General features: G+C 51.2%; 1 protein-coding gene across 1 annotated transcript in view; it reads right to left on the reverse strand.

The window, feature by feature from the left end:
* Positions 1 to 19,599, reverse strand: part of LOC133265427 (gamma-aminobutyric acid receptor subunit gamma-4) — a 35,254-nt gene extending 15,655 nt beyond the window's left edge. The window contains exons 1-3 of the mRNA XM_061445938.1: positions 19,161 to 19,599; positions 13,532 to 13,680; positions 13,269 to 13,336 (exon numbers count right to left, since the gene is read on the reverse strand). Coding sequence (XP_061301922.1) covers positions 13,269 to 13,336; positions 13,532 to 13,680; positions 19,161 to 19,216 — 273 coding nt within the window. The 5' untranslated portion in view covers positions 19,217 to 19,599. The remainder of the gene's footprint in view (positions 1 to 13,268; positions 13,337 to 13,531; positions 13,681 to 19,160) is intronic.
* Between the last annotated feature and the right edge of the window lie 2,606 nt (positions 19,600 to 22,205).

Below are 22,205 nucleotides of genomic sequence, written 5' to 3' on the forward strand. Positions count from 1 at the left end.
CTCCATGTCCCTGCTCTGGGCTGTCTCCCCAACACAAAGAGCAAAAGAATGAGGATCTAAGTTTCGTTATGTTTTGAAGGCTCTCCTCTACCTAAATCAGACCCCAGGCAGCTTTCTGGACATGATGCCAGAGTGGCTAGGGGAGCTCCCGAGGACAAGAGGAGCAGAGCTCTGATGATCTGTGTTTTCAAGGTGACACACTGAACTTCCCATCTGTTTCACTTCTGCAGCAACATCGGCAGTGCTGTCCTTGTCTCAGTGTTTTTCACCTCTGCCCAGGGAATCTCAGCTGAAACAATGTTCTTTTTACAGTACAAACTCGCTGTTAAAACCCATCACCACGTCCTGTGCTTGTGCCAAGAGCCTTCAAACAAGACTTGCTGTACATAACTGCTCTGTCGACTGCAAAGTCTCCAGTCACGGCTTGCTCACCTTTGGGGTCTGCAGACAGGAGCTGGACAGGACTTTCAAAGCCAAGTGCTGGCTCCTGAAATCCCTACCTGCCCATTCCCACACACATCTGCTCATGCCTGATCCCATCCCGAGGTGGAGGCTGATTGCTATGGTGCCCTGGCACATGCAGCCTCTTACTGTGAGCCCCAGGAGCACCTGACCTGGATGTGTGTTTCAGCAGCTGATTAACAGTCATTACCCAAAGGATCAAGGAAAGACCTTGAATGGAGACATGGCATCAGCCAGGCTCTTGTTTATAGAAGCACAGTCTACCTGCACTGTCCCCAGCAAGGTTATTATAAGAAGGCAGAGGTGTAGGTACAGGATGTATACAGATGGGCAGAATTAATTAAAAGGGAAGGTACTGAACACTTCAATGAAGTATTATGCAAAGCACCACAGGGAAGGAGTCGCCTCCTTTTAGCTTAGTTTTTCACCACTCTCAGGACAAGACATGCCCTCGGTGGAAAGTGTGATGCAAACAAGGATGCAGCCCAGTTACCATGATCTCTATAAAATGTTTGTTCTGCTTGCAGAGCAAAGCCACCCTTGTCCAAAGTCTTGTTTTCACGTCAAACCTTACTGCTAAATGCTTAAATGCTCCCCATGATGTTGGGCTTGAAGCACCCTTGTGCTGGAAAAAGAGAGCAGGCAGGAGAAGAGAAAAGGTGAGGAGAGAAGCACATGGGATAACTAGAAGTGAATACATAGCACTTCAGGCAGGTGCTCTTGTTAATTTGTCCTTTAAGCTCAGGGGGTGTTTGACAGGACGAAAAGAAAAAGACAAACCTTATCACCGCATGCACTAACCCCCAGGATTGCTGCTCCAGGACAGCTCGGCCAGATTCAGATGAGAAGCTGAAATTTCTTTAATTGCATTTTCCATTCCCATGGCACCCACCGTGATTAAAATGAACTGGCACGGATAATCTAATACTGCCCAGGACTGTGAGAGCAGCTGCTGGAGCTCCCCTCTACCAGTCAGAGGAAGGCAGGAGATCCCATGAGTCCCAGTTTCCAGCCCTAAACATTCCAAAGAAGAGGTGTCTGGGATGGGCAGCTTGTTCCCATGCAATTTCCCATCACCATCCCACCTTCCTGTGGGACTTTGCTTTGCCTAGTAAGGACATCTCTCCAGGGCAGGGACTGCCTCTCTCTATGGACTGAAAGGTGTCAAGTGATCTCAGATGGATGCCAACTCTCTTACAAAGACAAAAGCCCTTCCACTTGAGTCTTAGTGATGGAGAAATTGCTATAGAAGTTGTGCTTTGAGGTCAAGACAGGAAGGAAAGGGTGGCCAAGACAGGGAGCTATAGGAGCTATGATTTCTGTATGGATCAGAGTCAGGAGCTTCCTTCCAGTGCAGGAATTTCATGGCATGGCAAAGCAGCATGCAGAACCAGAGGGGTTAAGAATGGACAAACAATGTCAGGCAGTGTCCCTCTGTCCCAACAGGCTCCTACAGCGGCCAGTCACAGAGTATAAGGAGCAGGAAAATCACTACAGCCTTCTCCTAAATGCATGCCCTCCTGCATGAGGAGGAGATGGGGACAGAGTACTCTGCTTCACTGACTCTTTCAAGGAAACTTATTTCATGTTGTCTCTCATGCCCCCTTGCTGTGCCTGCCAGCTTTCCCTTCCTGCCCTGCCAGTTACTTGATTTAGCTCCTTCTCTCTGCTTCATTTTGTTTTTCCTTTCGCAGTTCTTCTCAAGCCACCACAGAATCACAGCTGAGCCCTAATGAGATTTCAAGGGAGTACCAGGCTGAGGAAAGCAGCTGGGAGGAATGAATCAGGTTACAGAGAAAGAACAATTTCTTTCTGTCTCCCCTGCTGCATAGTTGAAGGGCAAAGCGAGCTGGACTGCAGTTACAGAAGGGACACCAGGCCAGCTGATTCTCCTTTCTAAGGTATACATCCACACATCCCAAGTGTGATGGTTGTTTGGAAGCCAGGACACCAGCCGCCAGGCAAGCAGGACCTGCAGAGCTCTGCTGCTCTGTGCTGCCCGCTTTCTGTAGCCCACAGTGGCTGCAGAAGAAGAACCTCCTCAGAAACTGGGGGCCGGTATTCCCAGTCTTTGCTTCCAGCTCCCAACTGTTTTGTGGAGACCCAGCCTACTGCAGATGCCTCCTTTAAAACTCAAACACTCTACCTTCCCCAGGCATCATAGATGGCTTTAGGACATGTTTGGATATAAGACATAAGGAATGCGCTGGCAGAGCTTGTATAACCCAAAATCATACATAGAAAGAAACCAGTTTTGGCTCCTGGGCTTAGTCCAAAGTCTCCATGAGCTGGACAGCCCATTCTCTGCTGCTCCTCGCCAAACCCCAGCACTTGGACCTGCCTTTGGCTTTCTGTGATAACAGCAACGCTGAGGTATTTTCACCTCCCCTCCTGCTGCTGCAGTGGGAGAGGAGCTGTGTCTAAACAGCCCCAACCTTGCTGCTGCAGAACTGGAGTGAAGCTCGCACGAAGCTGCATGCAGAGCTAACATCCAGTCACGAGCAGCCTGGCTTCACACAATGGCTTACTCCTCCCTTGTAGTGCAAACTGGGTGCCCGACATCACATTCCCACTGCTTCCATCCCCTGCCTTCTCTGCAGGGACCCTTTCTCCCCAAGCCTCCAGGTGAGATTTACTCTGCAAATGCCTCTGGCACACTGCTCCAAACCACGTCACCACCGTGGCTCTTTGTTGTGGCAGGGACAACCAGGGTCCGTTGTGCCTTCTCACAAGGCACAGATTCATGTGACAAACTAAGGCTGCAAGCTCTGGACAGGTCTGTCAGCCTGTCAGTGCCAGATCATGAAATGAAATATTTGTCTTGAATATTACAGTTCTCTTTGCTTTCAGCTTTTCAAGGACCAAATGAAGAGAAGATCAGTTAGTTATCACCTCAACATAATCCTCCTACCTCTCCTTGTGGCTGTAAGAATAACCAACTTAACTCCCACAGGCTTTTCCCACTTCTCTAGCCCACGTGTCCTCACTACACTACTAGGGTGGCTTTGGGTTTCTGTGGAGGAGAATGGCAGGCCAAGGGGCACAGGTCTGGTGTGGGAGGTGTAACAGGTACACTGGCAAAGCTGGAGGGAAACAGAAGCAGACTGGGGGGAAGTATCGGAAACAAGGCTTACAGCATTTGCGAAGTCCCCACTCTGACCTCCCCTGTTCCCCACCACATGGAGACAAGGTGTTTCCCCACCCACACAAGTGTTGTGGTTCACACATCCCATGTGCATCTGCCTGTGGGTGAGCCACTATCACTGCCTGCAGTTCTCCTGTTGAGCAAAGCTCATCAGACGGTTAGAGCTAACTGCAGGTCACAGCACAACCACAGGAATCCTCACAGCAAAGCCTTCTGAGCATGAAGACGGACAAGCAAGTTGCATACCAAGGTCCCCAGCTACCATCACCTCCATGTTACCTGCACACAGCAAACCCAAAGCCCTGCCCAGACCCAGTGCCCCATGCACTGATTTCCCTGGGGCTTTGAGGAGCTGTTGCATTGGGAATTGGTGGGGTCAGTCTCAGCAGTGCTGGTATGAAACGGCTGCAGCATCAGCAAACCCACAGCGGGGAAGGATTGGTTGCTGCTGACCACTGTGAGGCAGATGATGTGAAGATCTACCTACCTACCCACTTGTTGTGCCTAACACGTACCTCCTACCAGCGCAACAGACACCAAGCTGAAGGTTCAGAGGCACAAAGGAAGTGCCTGGAGGCACAGGGGAGATGTGAGGGGTTGCAAGGAGGAGAGGACAAACGCTGCCTCAGCCTGGCCAGCCCTGGTGCATGGGGAGGCTCTGGCTGGCAGTATCACTGCTCCACTGCTGCTCGCTTGCAATTTGTATCATGGGCAATTAAACCCTTCCTGTGCACGGAGATGGGATGTAATAGTCTGAATATTCAGCCTTTAACATCAAGGCATGAAGAGGTCCTTGAAGCATATTGCCTCTGGTTACCCAGTGCCACTGAATTCTGAGATATGGTCTCCATTTCACAACACATTTCTAGCAGATTTCACATCAGCCTTTTACGGGAGATGCTGGTTGCAGGAAATAAAGAGAACTGATTTCTACTGGAAAGAAAAAAGGAAGTTTTGTTGAAAATATATTAAAATTCTCCGAACCTAAAATGAATTTCCTCAAGCTCATCATTTCATTCAGACACATTTCTTCTTCTATAAGCTCACAAAGCATTTTGCTTTACTCTTATCTCTTTGATTCGCTTCATTTTGACTTTTATTTTCAAATGCTCATTTTCATGCTTTACTTATAGGATAGGATTTATCACCGCATGAAAAGCAAATCAAAACAATCTGATGATGCTAAACATAAATATTTTGATTGTCTCTAGACCCGTTTTCCTGCAGAAATGTGGAAGAATTTTGGCTGTTTGTCTCAGCTGGGAGGGAACAGTGAGGCTCCCTCCTCTACTATGCTGTCTGTTCACCCTAGACCAGAAACCCTGGCCTCTGACCAGCTCTTTGACTTGGCTCTCACACACCTGAAATATCCAGACCTCTCCTGTGGAGAGATCTAAAGCCTTCGGTTCAAATAAATCAACTCTGCCTTAAGAATAATTCAGCCCGTCAGGTGAAAACTATTGGCACAGCTCAGAGCCTATATCTTTCAAATTTGACACAATAGTGCTTTCCTTTTGACTTGGAAGAATCAATTTAATGAGGTTCAGAGCACAGATCAGTATCTGAATCAAACACATGCTTCTTTGCCTGTCCATGCACACATGCCTCTGTATGGAGGAGCGGGACCATTGAAGACCACAAAGCAACTCCATAAGCTAACATGCTTGTGATGGAGATGGCTGCATCCATGCTTTTCCCCACAAGATGCAGCTGAACACTGCAGCTCCAAGCCTCAGCCTGCAGCTCCCAGGCACATCCCTACCAGTGTGTGGGGGCAAGGTTGCATTCCCACCACCCATTAATGTGCATCACAGCAAAACCTCTTTTAATGCCCTGCCAGAAGGAAAAGCTCCTACCAAACCAAGAGAGAGCTGCTCGCTGCCTCGGTTGCCCAGGCAGGGAATGCCCCTGCAGCCTGGTCCAGTAAGGAGAGACTCCTGGTCGCTGGAAAACTGTCATCATAGGCCATTAACAGTCAGAAACCTAATTGCTGGCACACACCTCTGGAAAGGGAGACCAAGCGTAGCTGCTGTGGTCACGATCTGCATTAGAAAAGGCTTCATGTGGGCAAGGGTGAGGAATACGAGTCACAATGTTCTCAAGTTGGGCATGGTGAGCACATCAGCTCCTCGGGAAGCACTGACATTAAGCATGCCTGCAAGGGTTCAGGGCAAAAAAAACAACCCCTCTGCATTCAGCCTGGCTGAAGAAATGGGAGTTTTCTCCAAAGGCTGGCACAAAATGAATGCAGGATTGAGCCATTCCCACCAGCAGAAGGCCGGAAATCAGATCCGTGAAGGAACTACAAGAGCTGCTTCCTTCATTATGAATGTTGATTTGTCCCCTATTGCTGGAGGGCCAGAGGCTGCCCAAGCTGCATGGAGCACCTACGTGTCAGGACTGATGCTGCAGCATAAGAAACCTGACTGAATACAGCCACATTCCCCATTTAGTGTCAGGCTCCGAGCACGGATGTTCATTAACTTTAGGACTTTGCTCTCCAGAAATGCCTCTGAAGAAAAGCACTTTTCTCCCCAGGACGCTACTGTCCAGATTTTCATATATTATTTAGCTCCCAATTTTACAGGCAAAACCCCAGCGTTTTTTTCATCTGCACTGATAACAGGCTCCTCGTGTTTCCTGCCCAATAAACAGCCTATAAATAAAATACCAACATGGATGTCACACAGAAAATATCTGGAGGGGATTAGTGTGAGTTCTGGATAATAAAAGGAGCCGGTTGAATTATTCATGGTGAATAAATGAGCCCTTTCCCAGTTTGGGAGCAGACCCCAAAACTTGCGGAAGCTCCTGGGATACAGTCAGGATGAGAGCAACTCACTTATCTCATTAGGCCTTCTGTTGCGGTTCGTGTTTTGTCCCACAGGTCACAGATGACTGGTGCTATTCCTCAGCAGCCTCCTGATTTATTTTGTTTCTGAAGGCAATGACAAACGATGGCTACAGGACAGGCACTGCCCTTCACCGTGTGCCCGACCTCACGGTCACGCCAACACGAGCAGCTACATGAGGGACAGGCTCTATCCTAGCACTTGGGCACACAGGAATGATCCCTGAACACCAAGGAATCAGGAGACAGAAGCACTATCCAAGCAAATGAGTATTTGTGAAGACATTATAAATGCACCATCAGCTCCAGTAGTGCTAAGCCATCACTCAGGCATGGAAACTAATGGCCAGAAAAGGCAATGCCCTCAGTGAGCAATGCCCATTTCCCAACACTTTACATTTGTGCAATACACATCTTTATCAGGGGCCAAACCCCGACCTAGCTCATTACAAGAGCACATGTCTTGTGCAGCTTCACTAGATTCATGCTGATGACCAACTCTTGCTGCACACCAGGCAGGCCAAGAAGAGCGCGCAGTCCTTGACAGAGACTTGTGGCATGCTTCAGGCATTGCAGTGCAGCCTAGAAGTGGGTGCATCTGGGCTATTGCCTCCTAGACAGATGATTTGTGAAGCATTTTGAAGTCCTTTCAGTTGAGAAGTGCTGTGCAACTGCTGGAGTCTATTATCAGGGAAGAAGGGAAGGGGGGAAGGTAACAAATTTCCTTTACCTATAGGCTTATCTTGTGCTCCAGAGAAACAAATTCAAGCATTTTTAAAAGTGTGCCATTTTCATTTCCTTCCTACTTATTCCAAAGCAGCCAAAGCTAAGTATAATCAGGACTTAAGTATTCCTCAGAGCCAGACAATTATTACCGGTCTCGGTTTCCCCATCTATTAAGAAGAAACGAAGATATTAACCCAAGCCTTGCAGCAGGACACCATGGCTCTAACCCAAGGCTTCCCGCTGTGACTCCCACACTAATGCCTTCCAACAAAGCACAGTTGCCAGTGCTCGGGGTGCAACTTCACTTCCATGTGGAGATGCCTCAAATTGTGCTCTCCACAAAGGTGGCTCAGCCCTGCACGGCTTCAGTGGAACCTGGCTCCTCTCCTGGGGATCTTGGCCCCTGCTGCTGGGGTAGCTCAGCCATTCACAGGCTGCTGCCGGCTTGCTGCCCACTGATAATAGGACATTGACGGGGATTTTACCTAAAGAGCTGCAGTTCAGCAGCTCCGAGTGGGGAGGAAGCAATCCTTGGAAGAGGGTTGTGCCCAAAGCCACTGTCTCCCTGCCCCACTAAGCCATCCCTGCACAAAGAGCACCCAAAAGCAACGATGAAGTGCCCCAGGTCCCCAGGCTGGCTTTGCCACAGCAGCTCCCTTCTTCTCCACTAACCCTTGTCAGCTTTAACTCTGAAAGGCAAACCTCCCTCCCCAGCTCCTCGGGATTTACATGAAAGCAGTCAGTGGGGAGTTCTTTTCATTCATGCTGGGCTTATACTTCTAAATTATAAAGTGTGTCAAATGAGGATTTAATTTATACTTAACAAGACAACGTTTGTAAATTAATTATTCATCAGCTGATAACGAATAAACATTTCCCCTTTCCCTCCCTCCCCCTTTTTCACGGTGTTTTCACAAATGCACCTCACATGTAAATCTATTCCATCTATTCTGCAGTACTACAGATGTGGCAAAATATGTTCTTCATCCTCAATTTTGTTAGCGTGTTGCATGGTAACTAATGCAGCCAGGCACAGCATTATGAATTTAATTGTGTGCAGCACCTCCTTCCTAAAGAGGGAAGGGAGGAATATTCAACATGTATTTGGACTATCACCCTCGTGGGGTTGCAGTCCCCTGCTCTCAGACAGAGATAAGGAAATAATTTGCTGCAGTGAGGGAGGTAGGAGCTTAGCCCTGCTTGCTGGAAATAACAGCACTTCAGAGGTAGCAGAATCGAGCCCCTGGTGAATGATGGAGGCCAATTTTGCTCTTTCTATCTTCATTACCTGTAAGGAATCAGGTTGAGGTGATGCACAATCCCAGCAAAAGAGCTGTCATCGAGTTATGCTACAGGATTTGGCACACAAGGGCTTAACCTCACATACACCAAAGAGAGGTCTCCAGCACCTAAACTAACCCTGACTACACCGCTTCTGACCCCAGGCAGCTGAAGCAGGTAAGGCAGCAGGTCCCTGGATGAATGGCGTGTCTCCATTCACTTTGGTCAGGAGGCTACCATAGTGTTTGGGCTACATTCTCAGTGTTTAACCCCTCAAGCCTCATGCTTGGCTTGGTGCAAGAAAGGAAGAAAAGGACATTCAGCTCTGACCTCAAGGAGGAATCTCTGGGCAGGGCTGGCTCCATCCCTGAGCTCAGAACAGAAGCACTTTTTCCACTCCCACCCATGCTGGCTCTGGTGGTCACTTCACGGACATCCACAGGACTGAAAGACACTCAGCCCCAGTAGCTGGCAACCACTTTAGTTCATCATTTTCTGAGAGTTAAGCATCCCTAAAGGAAGGTGACCCAGAACTCTAGGTGTCCTTGACACCCGTTAACACTATAATCTGCAGCAATAAAGCCATTACAACACAAAACTAGGAGCAAATTCCTCCAGCACAGAACCAGTCAGCAAAAAAATGTGAACCCAAAGTCGCCTCTGCAGGTCCCTGCTGCCACAGCCCTCCCCACAGACACGACAAGAGAACCAAAGTGGTTCATTGCAGCAGGCTCAGCTTAGTGATAAGCCAAGGGCACCTAAACACTATGTTAATGGGAATCTAATTGGGCATCCAGATCCATGACACAGCTTGGAAAGCTGTGGTGCTGTGGGTGATAACTCTTTTGGCTTGAGGAGGTGCGGCTGGCTGGCACCCAGAGACAGCAAGCGGCTCTGGAAGGACTCATGGCCAAGCACATCCTTTCCCTGATGGTGTAAACAGATCTTCCCACCACCCTGAGAAGCACCAAGTGTCCCAATCCCACCCAAAGACAACAGGTTCATGGGGATAGGGAGGAAGTCCCAGTGCATGCAGCATCTGGAGCAAACAGCTGTCAGACCTAATGGTCCCACTTCTCTGCAGCGTTTCCCTCTCAGCCCATCCTCTTTCAACCAAGCCCCATCCCACTTCCTATCATTTAACTACCTCCTAGCTTCATTTCTAGTTACTGCCACATTTTGACTGGCAGAGCACAGAGGGTCCTTTCCCCAGGGAGAAGAGAATGTAAATTTGCTCAGCTACCTTAATGGAGAACAAGACTGCCATTCTGGTCTACAAATGGTAGAGGAAATCACTTTATATTTCTCCCCCCTCCAAACTTGCCTGCCTTCTGCCAGTTCCTGAATGTTCATGTTATTTATGACAAATGATTGATGAGGGGATGCTGAATTCACACCCAGCACAGGACATTTTCAAATCACCTATTCATTTTTAAGGTCTGGAATCAGTTTTGCATCCTGATGTGATTCATCATTTGGAGGTTGAGCAGTGGCTACGCAGGGCCAACTTCCAATCCCTGACAGAGCATCAGCAGGCTAAAGGAGTGATGTGGTGAGTAGTTAACCATTTGAGGAGTGAGCAGAGGATCACAGGACACCAGTATTCAAACTACACTGCTTAAGTTAGAGCCACCAGCATGTCAGGCCATGCTATAGCCCTCCGCTTCAGATTACTCAGACCATGCTGGTCCAAGCTGATAGCCACAGTAATGCTGCTGTATTTAAAAGCAGAACTAGGTTTTTATCTTCTACATAGCCTGGCTATGTGAAAGAGAAATATTTACATAAGATGCTGTCATCATAATGCACCTAAAAGAGATCAGTGGGACATTTCCCCTCCAGCAAGCTTCCAGCCTACATGAGCCTCTCTATCTGTGGCAGAGAGAAATTTCACCATGGGCTCAGGAGAGATCTAGCTGGTTCCTTCCTTCAGATATGCCCATTTCCTCAGGATGCATATGGGAATAAAGAATGATCAGGCATGTGGGTTGGGCCTGATAGCTGGGAGAAGGCAGAGCTTCTCAGATTGGAAGAAGCTACATAAAAAGAGGCAAAATGGGAATGACATCCCCAGCAGACAACCTGTACTTTAGGTTTGATGCCAGTCTGCCAGCAGCTGGCACAACCCACAGAATGACTTAATTCATTGTATCAGCATGGAAAAGCAAACAAACACAAAACAAGTGAGTGAAGCAGCCAGATATAGAGGTGACACCATCACAGTGTTGCCACAGCCCCTTTCTCTTGCTTCAGGAGACGCTATAGCAAGATTCAGCCTCTTTCATGAGCAGGGGGAGGTATTCAGAGGACAGATGGCAGAAAGCTGCCATTCAAGTCTACGAGACATGGGTTTAGTTGTCCTCAGTACTTTTAATATCAGCCCAGCATCTCAGGGAGAAAGGTTTTAAAGCTTAAGGGCATCACAGATTCAAGTTTAGGAAGTTGCCCAAGGAGTGGTAAGGTAGGGAAGGGAGGAAGAGAAGAAGTGCCCATAGCGAATCTACTTGGAGAGTCATATGGAGGTGTCTTCAGATCACTGGTGACTATTGGGATGCAGCCAGTAGCATCTGGGCACTTCAGAGAGACAGTTCAGCCAGTTATGAATGATGCCATGAAGTCCCTTAACTGTCTCTGTATCAAGTGGTTTCCCTCCCTATCTGAGCAGCTCCTTGCCATGCCATTCCCAACAAATGACAATCCCTTCCTCACGTGGGGAGGCTGCAGATGTGCAGATTAGCCCTGTGGCAGCAGCTTCCCCAGCAGATACAGGCAATTCCAATTGCCAGTCCTGCCTTGCTTTAATAGCACAGGGAGCCCTTGGGATCCTGTGCAGTTGTGGAGCCCCACTTCATGAAGTGTAAAACTTCTGCTGATGCCTAGAAAGAGCCAATCACATGGGCTGAGCTGCTCTAGGAACAGTCAGGGCTGCCTTAAGCAGCACTCTCCCAGGATTCTCTGGTGTGTTGTAAGGGTTGAGTACCCAGCAGCTCTTCTCCTTGGTGGGGATGGGTGTTGTTATTGCCCTGCATCCTGTTTCCACAAAAACACTGAGAAGCTGAGTATGCCTGAAGTCCTATACCTGCAGCCATATATAGTTGGTATTAGCTTGGTGAATCTAAAAACCTGGGAGATTGGGATGGATGTATCCATCACCACGGCGTAAGCTATGTTTCTTAGGAAACCAGACTAGCAGCAGTGCCTGGTATCTCCTTTTAGCAGGAGATGAACTCTGGATGCAAGAATGGATTTTATAAGCCACTCTATTGCTAGTACATGTGATCCTGCAACAGGGAGAAGAGCAGAACTTTCAGCAGGGGTAGGAAGGGGTAAAGTAAGTGGATGAGAGGGAAAAAGAAGGAACAAAGATGTACACTGTGGTTTTGCATGGTTTGCTTGGTCAGTGCAGAGCAGACAGGACAGCCACCTACAACAAAACTCTAATGCTCTACCTTCAGGAACAGCAATAGCCAGGGACGTGGGTACATCCTGCACCCTTCCCCCTGCACTGCTCCTCTTACGTTGCTGTGGCTTTGTGTCCACACACCCACATGGGATGGAAGGAGCTTGTGGTATCTGCTGGCAGCCAGGGATGACATTCACAGGGCTTGGGCTGTGGTTGAGGCCATCCCTGCTGGGCCTCCTGATGGTTCCTCATCGTGTACCCAGCCAGGTACCCATCTGGTGGCTTACGAGCACATACTGCCCAGAGGCACATGCTCAGTCGTGGCTGGTCGGAAGGGCTGCTTCAAAAGGCTCCCTGGGGCGGAAGAGGTACTGCACCTACAGCACCTCCATACCCAGAGGGCTTTGCTCAGTGGAAATTTTCTACTTGGGAAACTAAAAATAACGTGCTCATCCTGAGAACTGCCTTCTCCAGGGGGCTGGTTTTGTTCCTGCTCTGCTTTGCACTGACAGACAAGAAAAGCTAAATTGTCCTGGCTGTACCTCTCCTGTCCTCTCCACCCCACTGCCCAGTGGGCCAAAGAAGTCTGCTAAAAGCAGTCATGTTTGTTTCTTTCTAAAAAAGGACTTCACAAGGAAATAATAATGTAAGTTTCCTGTGAATAACATTGTAAATATTGTGTGAATAAAATAATCAACAGTTGCTTTTCAGTGCATGGCCTGGGGGCTCTTCAGACCAAGCGTTTCTGCAGCTCCCAATCCCATAGGGTCCAAGCCATAAGTAGAACCTGTCAGAGTCATGGTGCCATCAATCTAAAGTGCTGTGTGCTGGAGAAGAGCCGTGGGACCTGGGGCACCTTCTGTGCCCCTCCCCAGCACTGAAGGCCAGGCCTGGGCATCCAAGTTTCACACCATCAGACCATTGCCATGGAAACCATCTCCAGGTACCTATTTCAGTCCTCCTAGGAAGTGTTGCTCCCCTTCCCTGCCACCACCACACTGGCTCACCCAGGGTAGTGCAACTTGCCTCAGGCATCCTGTGCCCACGCACTTCCCAAGCAGGAGAGGTTCTGTCCACACTTTGCCAGTGGGGACCACAGAGCATCATTATCCTTCTCCCTGAGTTCATGAGTATGGTAATGTTGCTGAACTCTCCAAGGGCACTTCAAGACCTTTGCTCCTAACCAGGGATGGCTGTCAAACCTTTGTAGCTCCATCTATCAGCAGGTCAGAGCACCTCTTCCCAAGGGAAGGGAAACAAATCCACCTCTTCCCATTACAACATCACCTTCACACCATGTCCAGCCAGTACAACACACCCTGCCAACAGCACCATGCCAGCTACATCCCGCTCTCCCAGCTGTTGTGATACCACGACCCTGCAGCAACGGCCCCACTCACCATCTGGATGACAGACACCGGCCCGATGCTGTTCACGTAGATATCCACATCGATAAACGTGGGCTTGACTGTGAACAAAATGAAACAGGTAATGGTGAGCTGCGACTGAGATTATTTGCAAAGGGCTGAGGACCAAGGGAGCATTTGGGATCAGCGTGGCTCCATCCCACCAAAAATCCCAACTACAGCATCCACAAAAGCATGGGAAACACAAGACACAGCTGGGCCAGGTGACTGGGGACACTTTGTCAGGGGACACTTACTGCCAATGTCAGGCCTCAGCTTGTTGTCATAGTTCTTCAGCAGTGAGTTGAGGATCTGTGTGGCATCAGTCTCCTGTGCCTTGGGGGTGAGGACCCAGGTTTTATTGATGCTGAGGTAATCATAATCATATTCCTCTGTGCTCTCACACCTGAAGCAGAGAGACAAAGGAGAGAGAACATCACTGTTGCATCTCTTTGGTGCTCTGTGGAAGCAGGGGCACAGCTGGGTTTGAGAAACATTAAGGAGGAGGATGCAGCACTGATAGAATGCAGAATGTAAGGACCTCAGAGACTCCTCTCAGCCATACTGATAAGAAGACACAACTCACCTGGCACCTTTGCTCACTTCAGGGTCCCCAGACATGCAGAGTCAGGACTAGCAGGCATGGGGTGACCCACAGACTCCCCAGCTCTGTTTGGAGACACACTGCCAATCCCTACCCTCCCCTGTGGTATTTCTGTCTGTCCCAGCCTGGCCCTCTGCTGCCAGTGCCAGCAGCTCCTGCTCCAAGCTGCCTGTTAACACCATATACCTCAGCTGCTCTGCCTGCACCTCTGATGAAGACGATGGTGACCAAAACAGCATTTTGGGGGTGCAATGCACTTACAATAAAAGCACTTCAGAGAAAAGAGGTCCTAAAACCACTAAGCATGCAGCATGCCCTCTGGTTTGCCAGGAAACCAGCCATCTGCCCAGCACATATCCTTGGAAATTAAAGCCTTATGCAAACTCCTCTGCCCTCAGGCCAAGACCTGCCACAACCCATTCCCTGTACCCACCAACCCTTCCTCCCCAGCCTTTAATTTAGCACGAGCTCCCATTTAAAGATGCTCCAGCTTCCTGATCTTCTAGTTCCAACCCAGCAAGGAAAGCTTGCATCTTCCTTTGAACCACTTAGCAACAGCTTCTCCCACTGCCTTTCACATCTGCCCTCTCTAAAGCTTTTGCACCCTTCCCTTTTCCTAAAGGAGTTTTTAGAATCACAGAATGGTTTGGGTTGGAAAGGATCTTACGACCATCCAGTTCCAAACCCCTGCCATGGGCAGGGACACCTCACACTAAGCCATGTCACCCAAGACTCCATCCAGCCTGGCCTTGAACACTGTCAGGGATGGAGCATTTATCACCTCTTTAAGCAACCAGTACCAGCACCTCATCACCCTCACAGTAAAGAGCTTCTTCCTTATATCTAAACTGAATCTCCTCTGTTTCAGTTTATACCCATCACCCCTTGTCCTATCACTACAGTGCCTGATGAAGAAACTCTCTAATTAAATTAGGTCCACATGGTCACGAGGGGGAATTCTAACCACCTGCTGCTGCTCTGGGCAGCTCATTCATGAGCTTGTCCCCACAGTGACACAGCCGTACATGGGAGAGAATGCTGAGCATTCCCATGCCCTGGACACCCCCTCTATGTCTGCCATGTCAGCGTGTCCCCCCCGCTCCAACATCAAAGGGTCTCACAGCAGGAGCTGCCATTGTGTTGACACTTCCCAGCTGGAGCCTCGCAGCTCCAAGGTGCAATGAGGCACCATGGATACACAACCCCCTTCAGCGCCTGGAGGATGCAGAGCCTAGGCACTTGAAGGGGGAAAAAGAGCATTAAATTGACACATTGCAGGCTATTTATCAGGTGCTTCTGTTTGAAAACCTCTGCTCAAACTTGCTTTCACAGCCGCTTTAAAACTCTTTGCATCTCCCCAGCTTTGAGGTGCCGGGCTGTGTCCCCCGACAAGGTCTGTGCTGCGTGCAGCTGCCTGCCTGCCGCCGCACATTAGGTACTGGTACATCAGCTTGTTGTTTCCTGTCTGATTGCGCTGCACTTTCTAACGATGCTTAAGGAGTCTTAGCAACACTGTCAGGATGCGCTTCCTTATGTGAGCAGTGGCAGCGCGGGCTCGCCTGGCTGCGTGCTGTGTGCTGTGCGCTGTGTTCGTGTCTTCGGCATGCAGCCGAGCTGATGGCTCCGTGGCATCCAGCAGCAGCAGCAGCAGGAGGCACAGGGGACCATTGCTGCACCCTCCCAGAGATGCAGTCTGGGGCTGGCCCCACTCCTGTGGAGTGCAAACCTGTGTCTGTGCCCACAGTCCAGCTCGGGCCAGAGGAAGCAATCCTAACTGCTTCCCTTTGCTGCCGGTGCTTGGGATGATGCAGATGCCTCTATCAGAGTAGGAATGGCTACATGGAAACCTTGTCTCAGTGTTCCCTTGACCCTACTGAAGCCAGCCCAAGACAGGTCACTTGCTGGCACTGAACTCCTCATGTCTCCCTGCCCAAATAAAACCCAGGTCCTCCAAGCCCTAAGACCACAGGGGAGTCTGAAACCCCACTGTGGGGATGAACAAACCCAGGCTGCTTACTCTGACCTTGGGCTTCTGTCTTCCCCCCGTTCAGTGTCACTGATTAACACCCTAAGATTTGGGGTAGCATTTCCAGGGAGTCACATCCCTGTTACAGATGCTGTGACACTACCAAAAATATGCTTTTTGCTAATGCAGCTAATCCTGAGCTACTAAACCATACTAAGCCATCTTAGCATAAGCAAGCCAGCTTTTCCTGGAGAAAACATGCTTTTGCTGGGTGTCAGTGCTCACACAGCCGCACACCAGCTCTTGCTGGTCAGGAGTGTGACTTTTAGGCCCCTCTATGCGAGATTCTGCCTCCTCCCCAGTCTCTCTTCCCAGTGGTCCCACTTCAAGGAAGGAAGAGTCCAAGAGCTATTACAGAGGAGAGGAATTAAGGTGACATGTGCGTGTCCCCCCACAGCTGCTAATGGAAATGTCACAGTGCAAACCTGCAGTGATCCCAGCGTGCTCTGAACACTTGCTGGCCCGGCAGCATTGTCTCCTGTCACAAAGTGACTGGCTCGGTGACAGGGAACAGCCAGTTCTCATATGTCTCCATGCAGCCAGGAGGAAAGGCAGACCCACATCTCCTCACCTCCACTGCTGAAATGTCAGAACATCCACCTCACACCTTCAACATCCCCTCCTGCTCAGCCACGGGGCTGGGATGAAGCTATGGGCATGGGGTGGGCAGGACAGAGATGGGACATGGTGAGGAATCCCTTGCTCTGACACACACAGTCAGGGCTGTGGCAGCTCCTGCTGGTGCCCAGAGCAGGAGACCTGCACGGCAGGGAGGTGTCCTTTCAGATGCGCTCACATGTACGGATGAGGTTGGACAACCCTCCTTGGGCAACCCTTGGCATTACAGCAGGACAGTGCCTGCCTCGCCTCCCCCATTCTGCTTTGCTTCAGCAAACACCGGTCTTGCTGAGGTTTCCAAGCACACTGATGGTCAAAGTTAAAGCCCCCTGCAGAGCTGGTGGCTGGCTCCATCCCCTCAGCGCACAGGCTGTGTGACTGGTTTCACTTGGCAGGAAGAGGGGAAGAACAACATTTGACATGAGCCCACTCAGACATACCTGACCAAGATGCATACCCACTACTACTTGCAACCTGGTGCATTAATGAAGTCTAAGACCAGTAAATTAATGGTAAATACCATGGATGCAGACACTGGGCCGTGATTGTCCAGCCCCTCTGCAAACACAGCTCAAAGCCTGCCCTGCTCCAGAGGAACAGACAGCAACAAAATGCAAGAGCAACATTTCCATGGTTGAAAAGCACTGGTCAGTCCCAGTTACCACATGCTAACGTGTCCTTCCAGCCAGCCATCCCAATGGCTCCAAGGGTTGTAGGCACAGGGATGTTCAGGCAAATAACTCTAAACTAGAAGCAGGCAGAGGATTTAAGGATGGGGGCTCACTAATCTGTACCCTACCCATTTCACATGTTCTTGTACCTCTCCTTTCACAGCATGCTCTATGAAGCCCCAGTGGTCAAGCCTGCACGTTTTGAACCATCTACCAAGCCCAACTTTCTGGTGGTGTGATGCTGTGCAGGGATCCTGCCTTCAGGGCTCAGTTAGGTGCCTTGATCCCAGCAAAGGCAGTGCCCTGGAAATGCTGGTAATCTGGTTCTGTGGTAGGGGGACTGTCCAGGGATGCTGAGTCACCCGGCACAAAGCATCCAGCCCACTCCAGCACCAGGGGATGGGGGGGTCTTGCAGCTGGGTGGGAGAAGAGCTCATACACACATGCAGCATCTGAACCAGGCTCCTCACCCCAGCACCCACCATTAAGTACAGAGCAGGTGAGATTCACCCCCTGAAGCTATAGCCAGGAAGAATGCAGTGAATGCAGAGTGAGACCCTAACATAACTTGCTCCTTTTCTCCTTCTTCTCCCACAGGCTTGTTCTCCTGCTCCATCACCCCCCCCAACATGCACAGACTCTGGCAAAGTGGGGCTCAGGGAAGAGCTACACATGAGGGACTGGACAGAAGGGAAGCCAGGACAGCCATGGGGTAAATCTTCCTGCTCAAGGGCATGTGAATACATGACTTAACAGCTCCTCCGTGTGATCTTGCAGCTTACCACTCACCCTCTCATAACGCAGTGCTCAGTGTGCTGCAGGGATGGTAGGACACAGGAACGGGGACCACCACAGACCCTCCCTCTAGGTCCTCAATGCCCCCCAGCACCAGCACATTGGGTGTCAGGGCACAAGCCATGGGGCAGCTGTTGCTGCCTCAACCCCAGGAAGGCCAAGCCCCAGATGGACATGCAAGGATGGACATTGTACCTGCATCTGAGGTCGGGTAGCCTTGGCAGAGCAGACTGTTAGTAGCAGGATTCATGCTCCCTGTCCCTGACTGGATTTGTAATGGGATTTGATCGGCTTTAAGGCAGCTTATTCTGCCAATTAGCTTCAACCAGTAAAATCCCTCTCCCCCCCAAGCCCTGGGGGGAACAATCTGCTGACAACATGTTCTTTCCCCATCTAGCCATTTAAACTCACCAGTGGGGATAGGAAATGTAAAAATAAAACAGGGGAAAAGAAACTTGAAAACCCCCTTGTGCGTGGGGCCTTTCATTGCTGTTTACAGGGAAGCACTAGGAACCGCGGGCCCTGGGAGAGAGCTGTCACCTGCCTGCCCCACGCTCCGCTGGTGGCATTGGGCTGGCATCGGGATCCTGCCAGCACCCGGAGCTGGGACCTGGGGCCAACCTGTAGAGTGAGGCAGGAGCCCGCGCTGCCCTCCTCCTGCCAGGTTGCGAACCCTGCAGGGTCTTCAGGGGTGCCAGGGGATGGAGTGCAGGGAAAGGGATGCAAGCTCCTTTCCACCCATCCCGACTCTGCATGGAAATAACCCGGTGATGGATGGAGCCCTCAGGAGGTGCTTAGCACCCCCTGGTCCTGCTCTGGGCACCGCCAGAAGGGGCTCAGCCCCCCGGCAGGATTTAGCCAGCGAGGTGATGGCGGGGTGGAAAACGGGATGTCCTCTTGATTCCCGGCATGCGGAGAAGGGGACATGGGGTGCAAAGGACACGCAGGCAGTAGGTGCTGCCGCGAATAGACCTGATCCTGCCTTGGGGCCGGCTGGAATTAGCGGCTGAGGGCACAGGGGTGCCCAAACCCCCGCTGAAACGGGGGTGGGGGGGGTGGCATAAGGGGGGCGTGAGGACCGATGCTATGTCTCCAATCCCCTCCCCTCCCATTGCCCCGACGGGTAAACTGAGGCTGGAAGGGGCATCCCGGTTGGCGGGGGGGGGTCTCACCTGGCTCGCAGGACCGGCCCGAGGGCCAGGCAGAGCAGCAGCACCTTCCCGGGCATCTCGGCGAGGCGAGGACCGGCCCCGGCGGGGGGGGGGCGACGGCGGCGGCCGCGCTTCTCCCGCCCCGGCGGGGCTCAGCGCGGGGCCGGGCGGGGGGCGGCGGCGGGACCCCCCCGCTGCCCGCTGCGCCGAGCTCCAGCCCCGCCGCCGCCCGCCCGGCTCCGCGCTCCGAGCCCCGCTCCGCGCCGGCGGGGAGGAAGGGGAAAGTTGGGCATCTCTTCACCGGCGGGGAGGGGCCGGCGCACCGTCCTACCGCCCCGCGCAGGGGCCGGCTCCCCCCGCGCCCCCCCGACGGCCGAGCGCCAGCGGCGGGGGCCGCACGGCGGAGTCAGACCCGCGCATCCGCCGCTGCCGGGGAGCCGGCACCGTCAGCGAGCATCGCCCGCTCCCCCTCTGCGCAACGAGGCGCTTGGTTTCTCTTAATAGTGGCTTTTTTTAATGCACATCAGTGGGTGTTTTTCCCTAAAAAAAAAAAAAAAAAAAGGAAAGAGTGAGTAATTATTGTTAAAATATGCAAAGCGTCAGCTCCCGCTGGGCTGAGCTGCACAGGGAGACGCTGCAGGGAGCGGGTCCTTTCCCACCTGTTGGGGATGCTGTCCCGCAAGAAAACAGCCGGGACAGAGCATGGGTAGGAGCTGCGGGACAGCCGGGGGCGCGGGTGGGCTCTGGGGTCAGCCTGGAGCGCTCTGCTCTTAGGTTTGTGCCTAGCGTTTCTTTGCACTGCTGGCATCTGACTTGTCAACAGCAGTAAGAGTCCATTCTGGCGAGTGCGGGGTGACAGTGGCTTGGAATAAACTTTGTGACAGGTACATGAGGTGCCAATAATTGTCCTTCCCCATGTGGTTACACAGCGTGAGCTGGAGGAGCCCCTGTTCAAGGGGCCTGGTCCTATGCCTCCAGAGGGTTTTGGAGTGCTGGTGACAAATGAGGCTTTGGTGCCATCCCTCTGGACTGGAGTGGGACTGGGAGCAACAGACTTTCTTCCCCATGGCCCTGTCACAGCCTTCCTCATGTGAACATGGACAAATCACTTTCCTGCTCTCCATCTGCAGCACGCTGGTAACCACTGTCCCATTTGCTCAGCTCAGCAGGGTAGGGAGATACCTGTTCCCTCCGCACATTCAGTGCCTAATAGCCAGGGCCAGCCTCGGTGCGGACTAAGAGCGCTGCGGAGTCCAGGCAGCAATATCGCAGCACACCTGGGTGATTTTTCAAGGCTCTTCCTCCGCAGGCTCTCCCTTGCTGATTCTTGCAATGATCACCTTAAGCCCTCAAGCATGAGATCTGAGCAGCCTCAAAGCCGTGTGAACCAGCTGCAGGCGTCGGAGACGGCATTTCCCTGTCAGAAGCAGCTGCAGATTAGGTTTCTTTACTGCACGCAAAGAAGGCAGCTCTGGGATGGCTGAGTTCACAGGAAGCACATGTCAAAAGAGTAAATAATGAGTATCAAAGCAGCAGTGAAGGTGAAAAGAGCCCTTTAAGCTTCAAAGCAAGCCACCCGATTATCCCAGTTCTTCAGGGATCCAGGTGAAGCTGAAGTTGGGAAAGGTGCAAGAGGAGCCATAGGGAGGGCATAGCTGTCAAGGACTCCGGTCATGAACAGATCACAGAGCATCCAGGGGTTTGTGCATGTGCTCTCAGCTCCCCCTCAAGACACAGAATGTGAAGTGGTATGTGGGGACTGATTTCTTTTGATCACCCCCTCTGCTACCTGAGAACTGAGAGATATGGGGAGGGCTGCTGCTTGGAGAGCTGGAGATGGTCTGAGCAGCATTAGGGAATCACAACATCCATTCATGATGCTGTTGTGGGGGGCACCTTCCAGGCAGTCTTATGCACTAGGAATAGCCAAGCAGCTGTCCTCCCTGGTCTTCTCCTTCATCTACACACTGCTTTTCAAGCAAAACCCATATTAATCAGCATCATAGCCTCAGTCTGGGAGAAACCCATTTCAAATCCATGTTGAATGATTCTGACCAGGAAAAAACACTCTCAGTCCAGATGCCAAGGAGGAGAAGATGTCCTGCACCAGCGTTTGGGGAGGAAACAGCCCCTGTTTTCCACTTTGAAGAGACATCTCTATTGAGATCTGCTGTCACAGGATGCTCCTAACTTAAACAGGGGATGAAATATTTTATTCAAGGTGCTTTTTGTCCCTTCTGGTATTTCAGTTTAACCAGCAAACTAATAAAACTTGTTATTTACAGAGTCCTCATGAGCTCAGAGCCTGAGGGGGCCACACTGCCACAGTAAATGAGGGTTTGATCGTGAAGTCCTCACCGCAGAATTCAGCCCTGGGACATGATCCCAAACCTTGCAAGGATGGCAGTGCTTTCAGAGGGAGCCCCCCTATAGCCGGAAAGTCCTGTATGAGCCTGGGCACATCTGCAACCCTTTCTGAAAGGGTTCTCTCTCTCTGTGAGGGTTCTCTGTGCTCTCTCCAAAGCTCCTTTGCACTCTCAGTCATGAAACCTGCGCTGCCGGCTCCTGTGTTTGTGGCTGGTGAGATGAAGGCAGGAGGCAAAGCTCTGCCTTCCTCTTCCTTGTGCAAGGAGCTGCTGGCTTCTTGCCTCAGGCGATGCCAAAGACAAGGAATGTCCCTCTCTAAGGAGACTGATTTTCTGGGCAATTTGGGAGTGCTGTAATATAGATAGGTAAATAGGAGGGTAAATAGATACAAGTGGAGAAAAGTATTAACCCAGTAAAACTCAGGCTCTTGGCATTCACAAACTCCTCCTTAGACACGTCTTTCAAGGGTGGAGGAGCAAGGACCGGAGGACCCTGGGCAGAGATAGATCCCACAGGGCTCTGCAGAAGCAGATCAGGCTTGAGCACACTGCTGGCAGAGCTGGGGACGCCAGGACAAGGAGCTGCCAGGGTATCTGCAGGCATCCCCAGCCAGGGCCATGCAGCAGGCAGCTCTGAAGGGCTGCATGGAGGTGAATTCACCTTCCCCTCCTCCCATCACCGCTCTACGTCATCTGTCTG

This window comes from Pezoporus flaviventris, unplaced genomic scaffold, assembly GCF_033815535.1.
Source record: "Pezoporus flaviventris isolate CSIRO_AGI_PZ_B2104156 unplaced genomic scaffold, CSIRO_AGI_Pfla_v1 ptg000005l, whole genome shotgun sequence".
NCBI classification, from domain to species: Eukaryota; Metazoa; Chordata; class Aves; order Psittaciformes; family Psittacidae; genus Pezoporus; species Pezoporus flaviventris.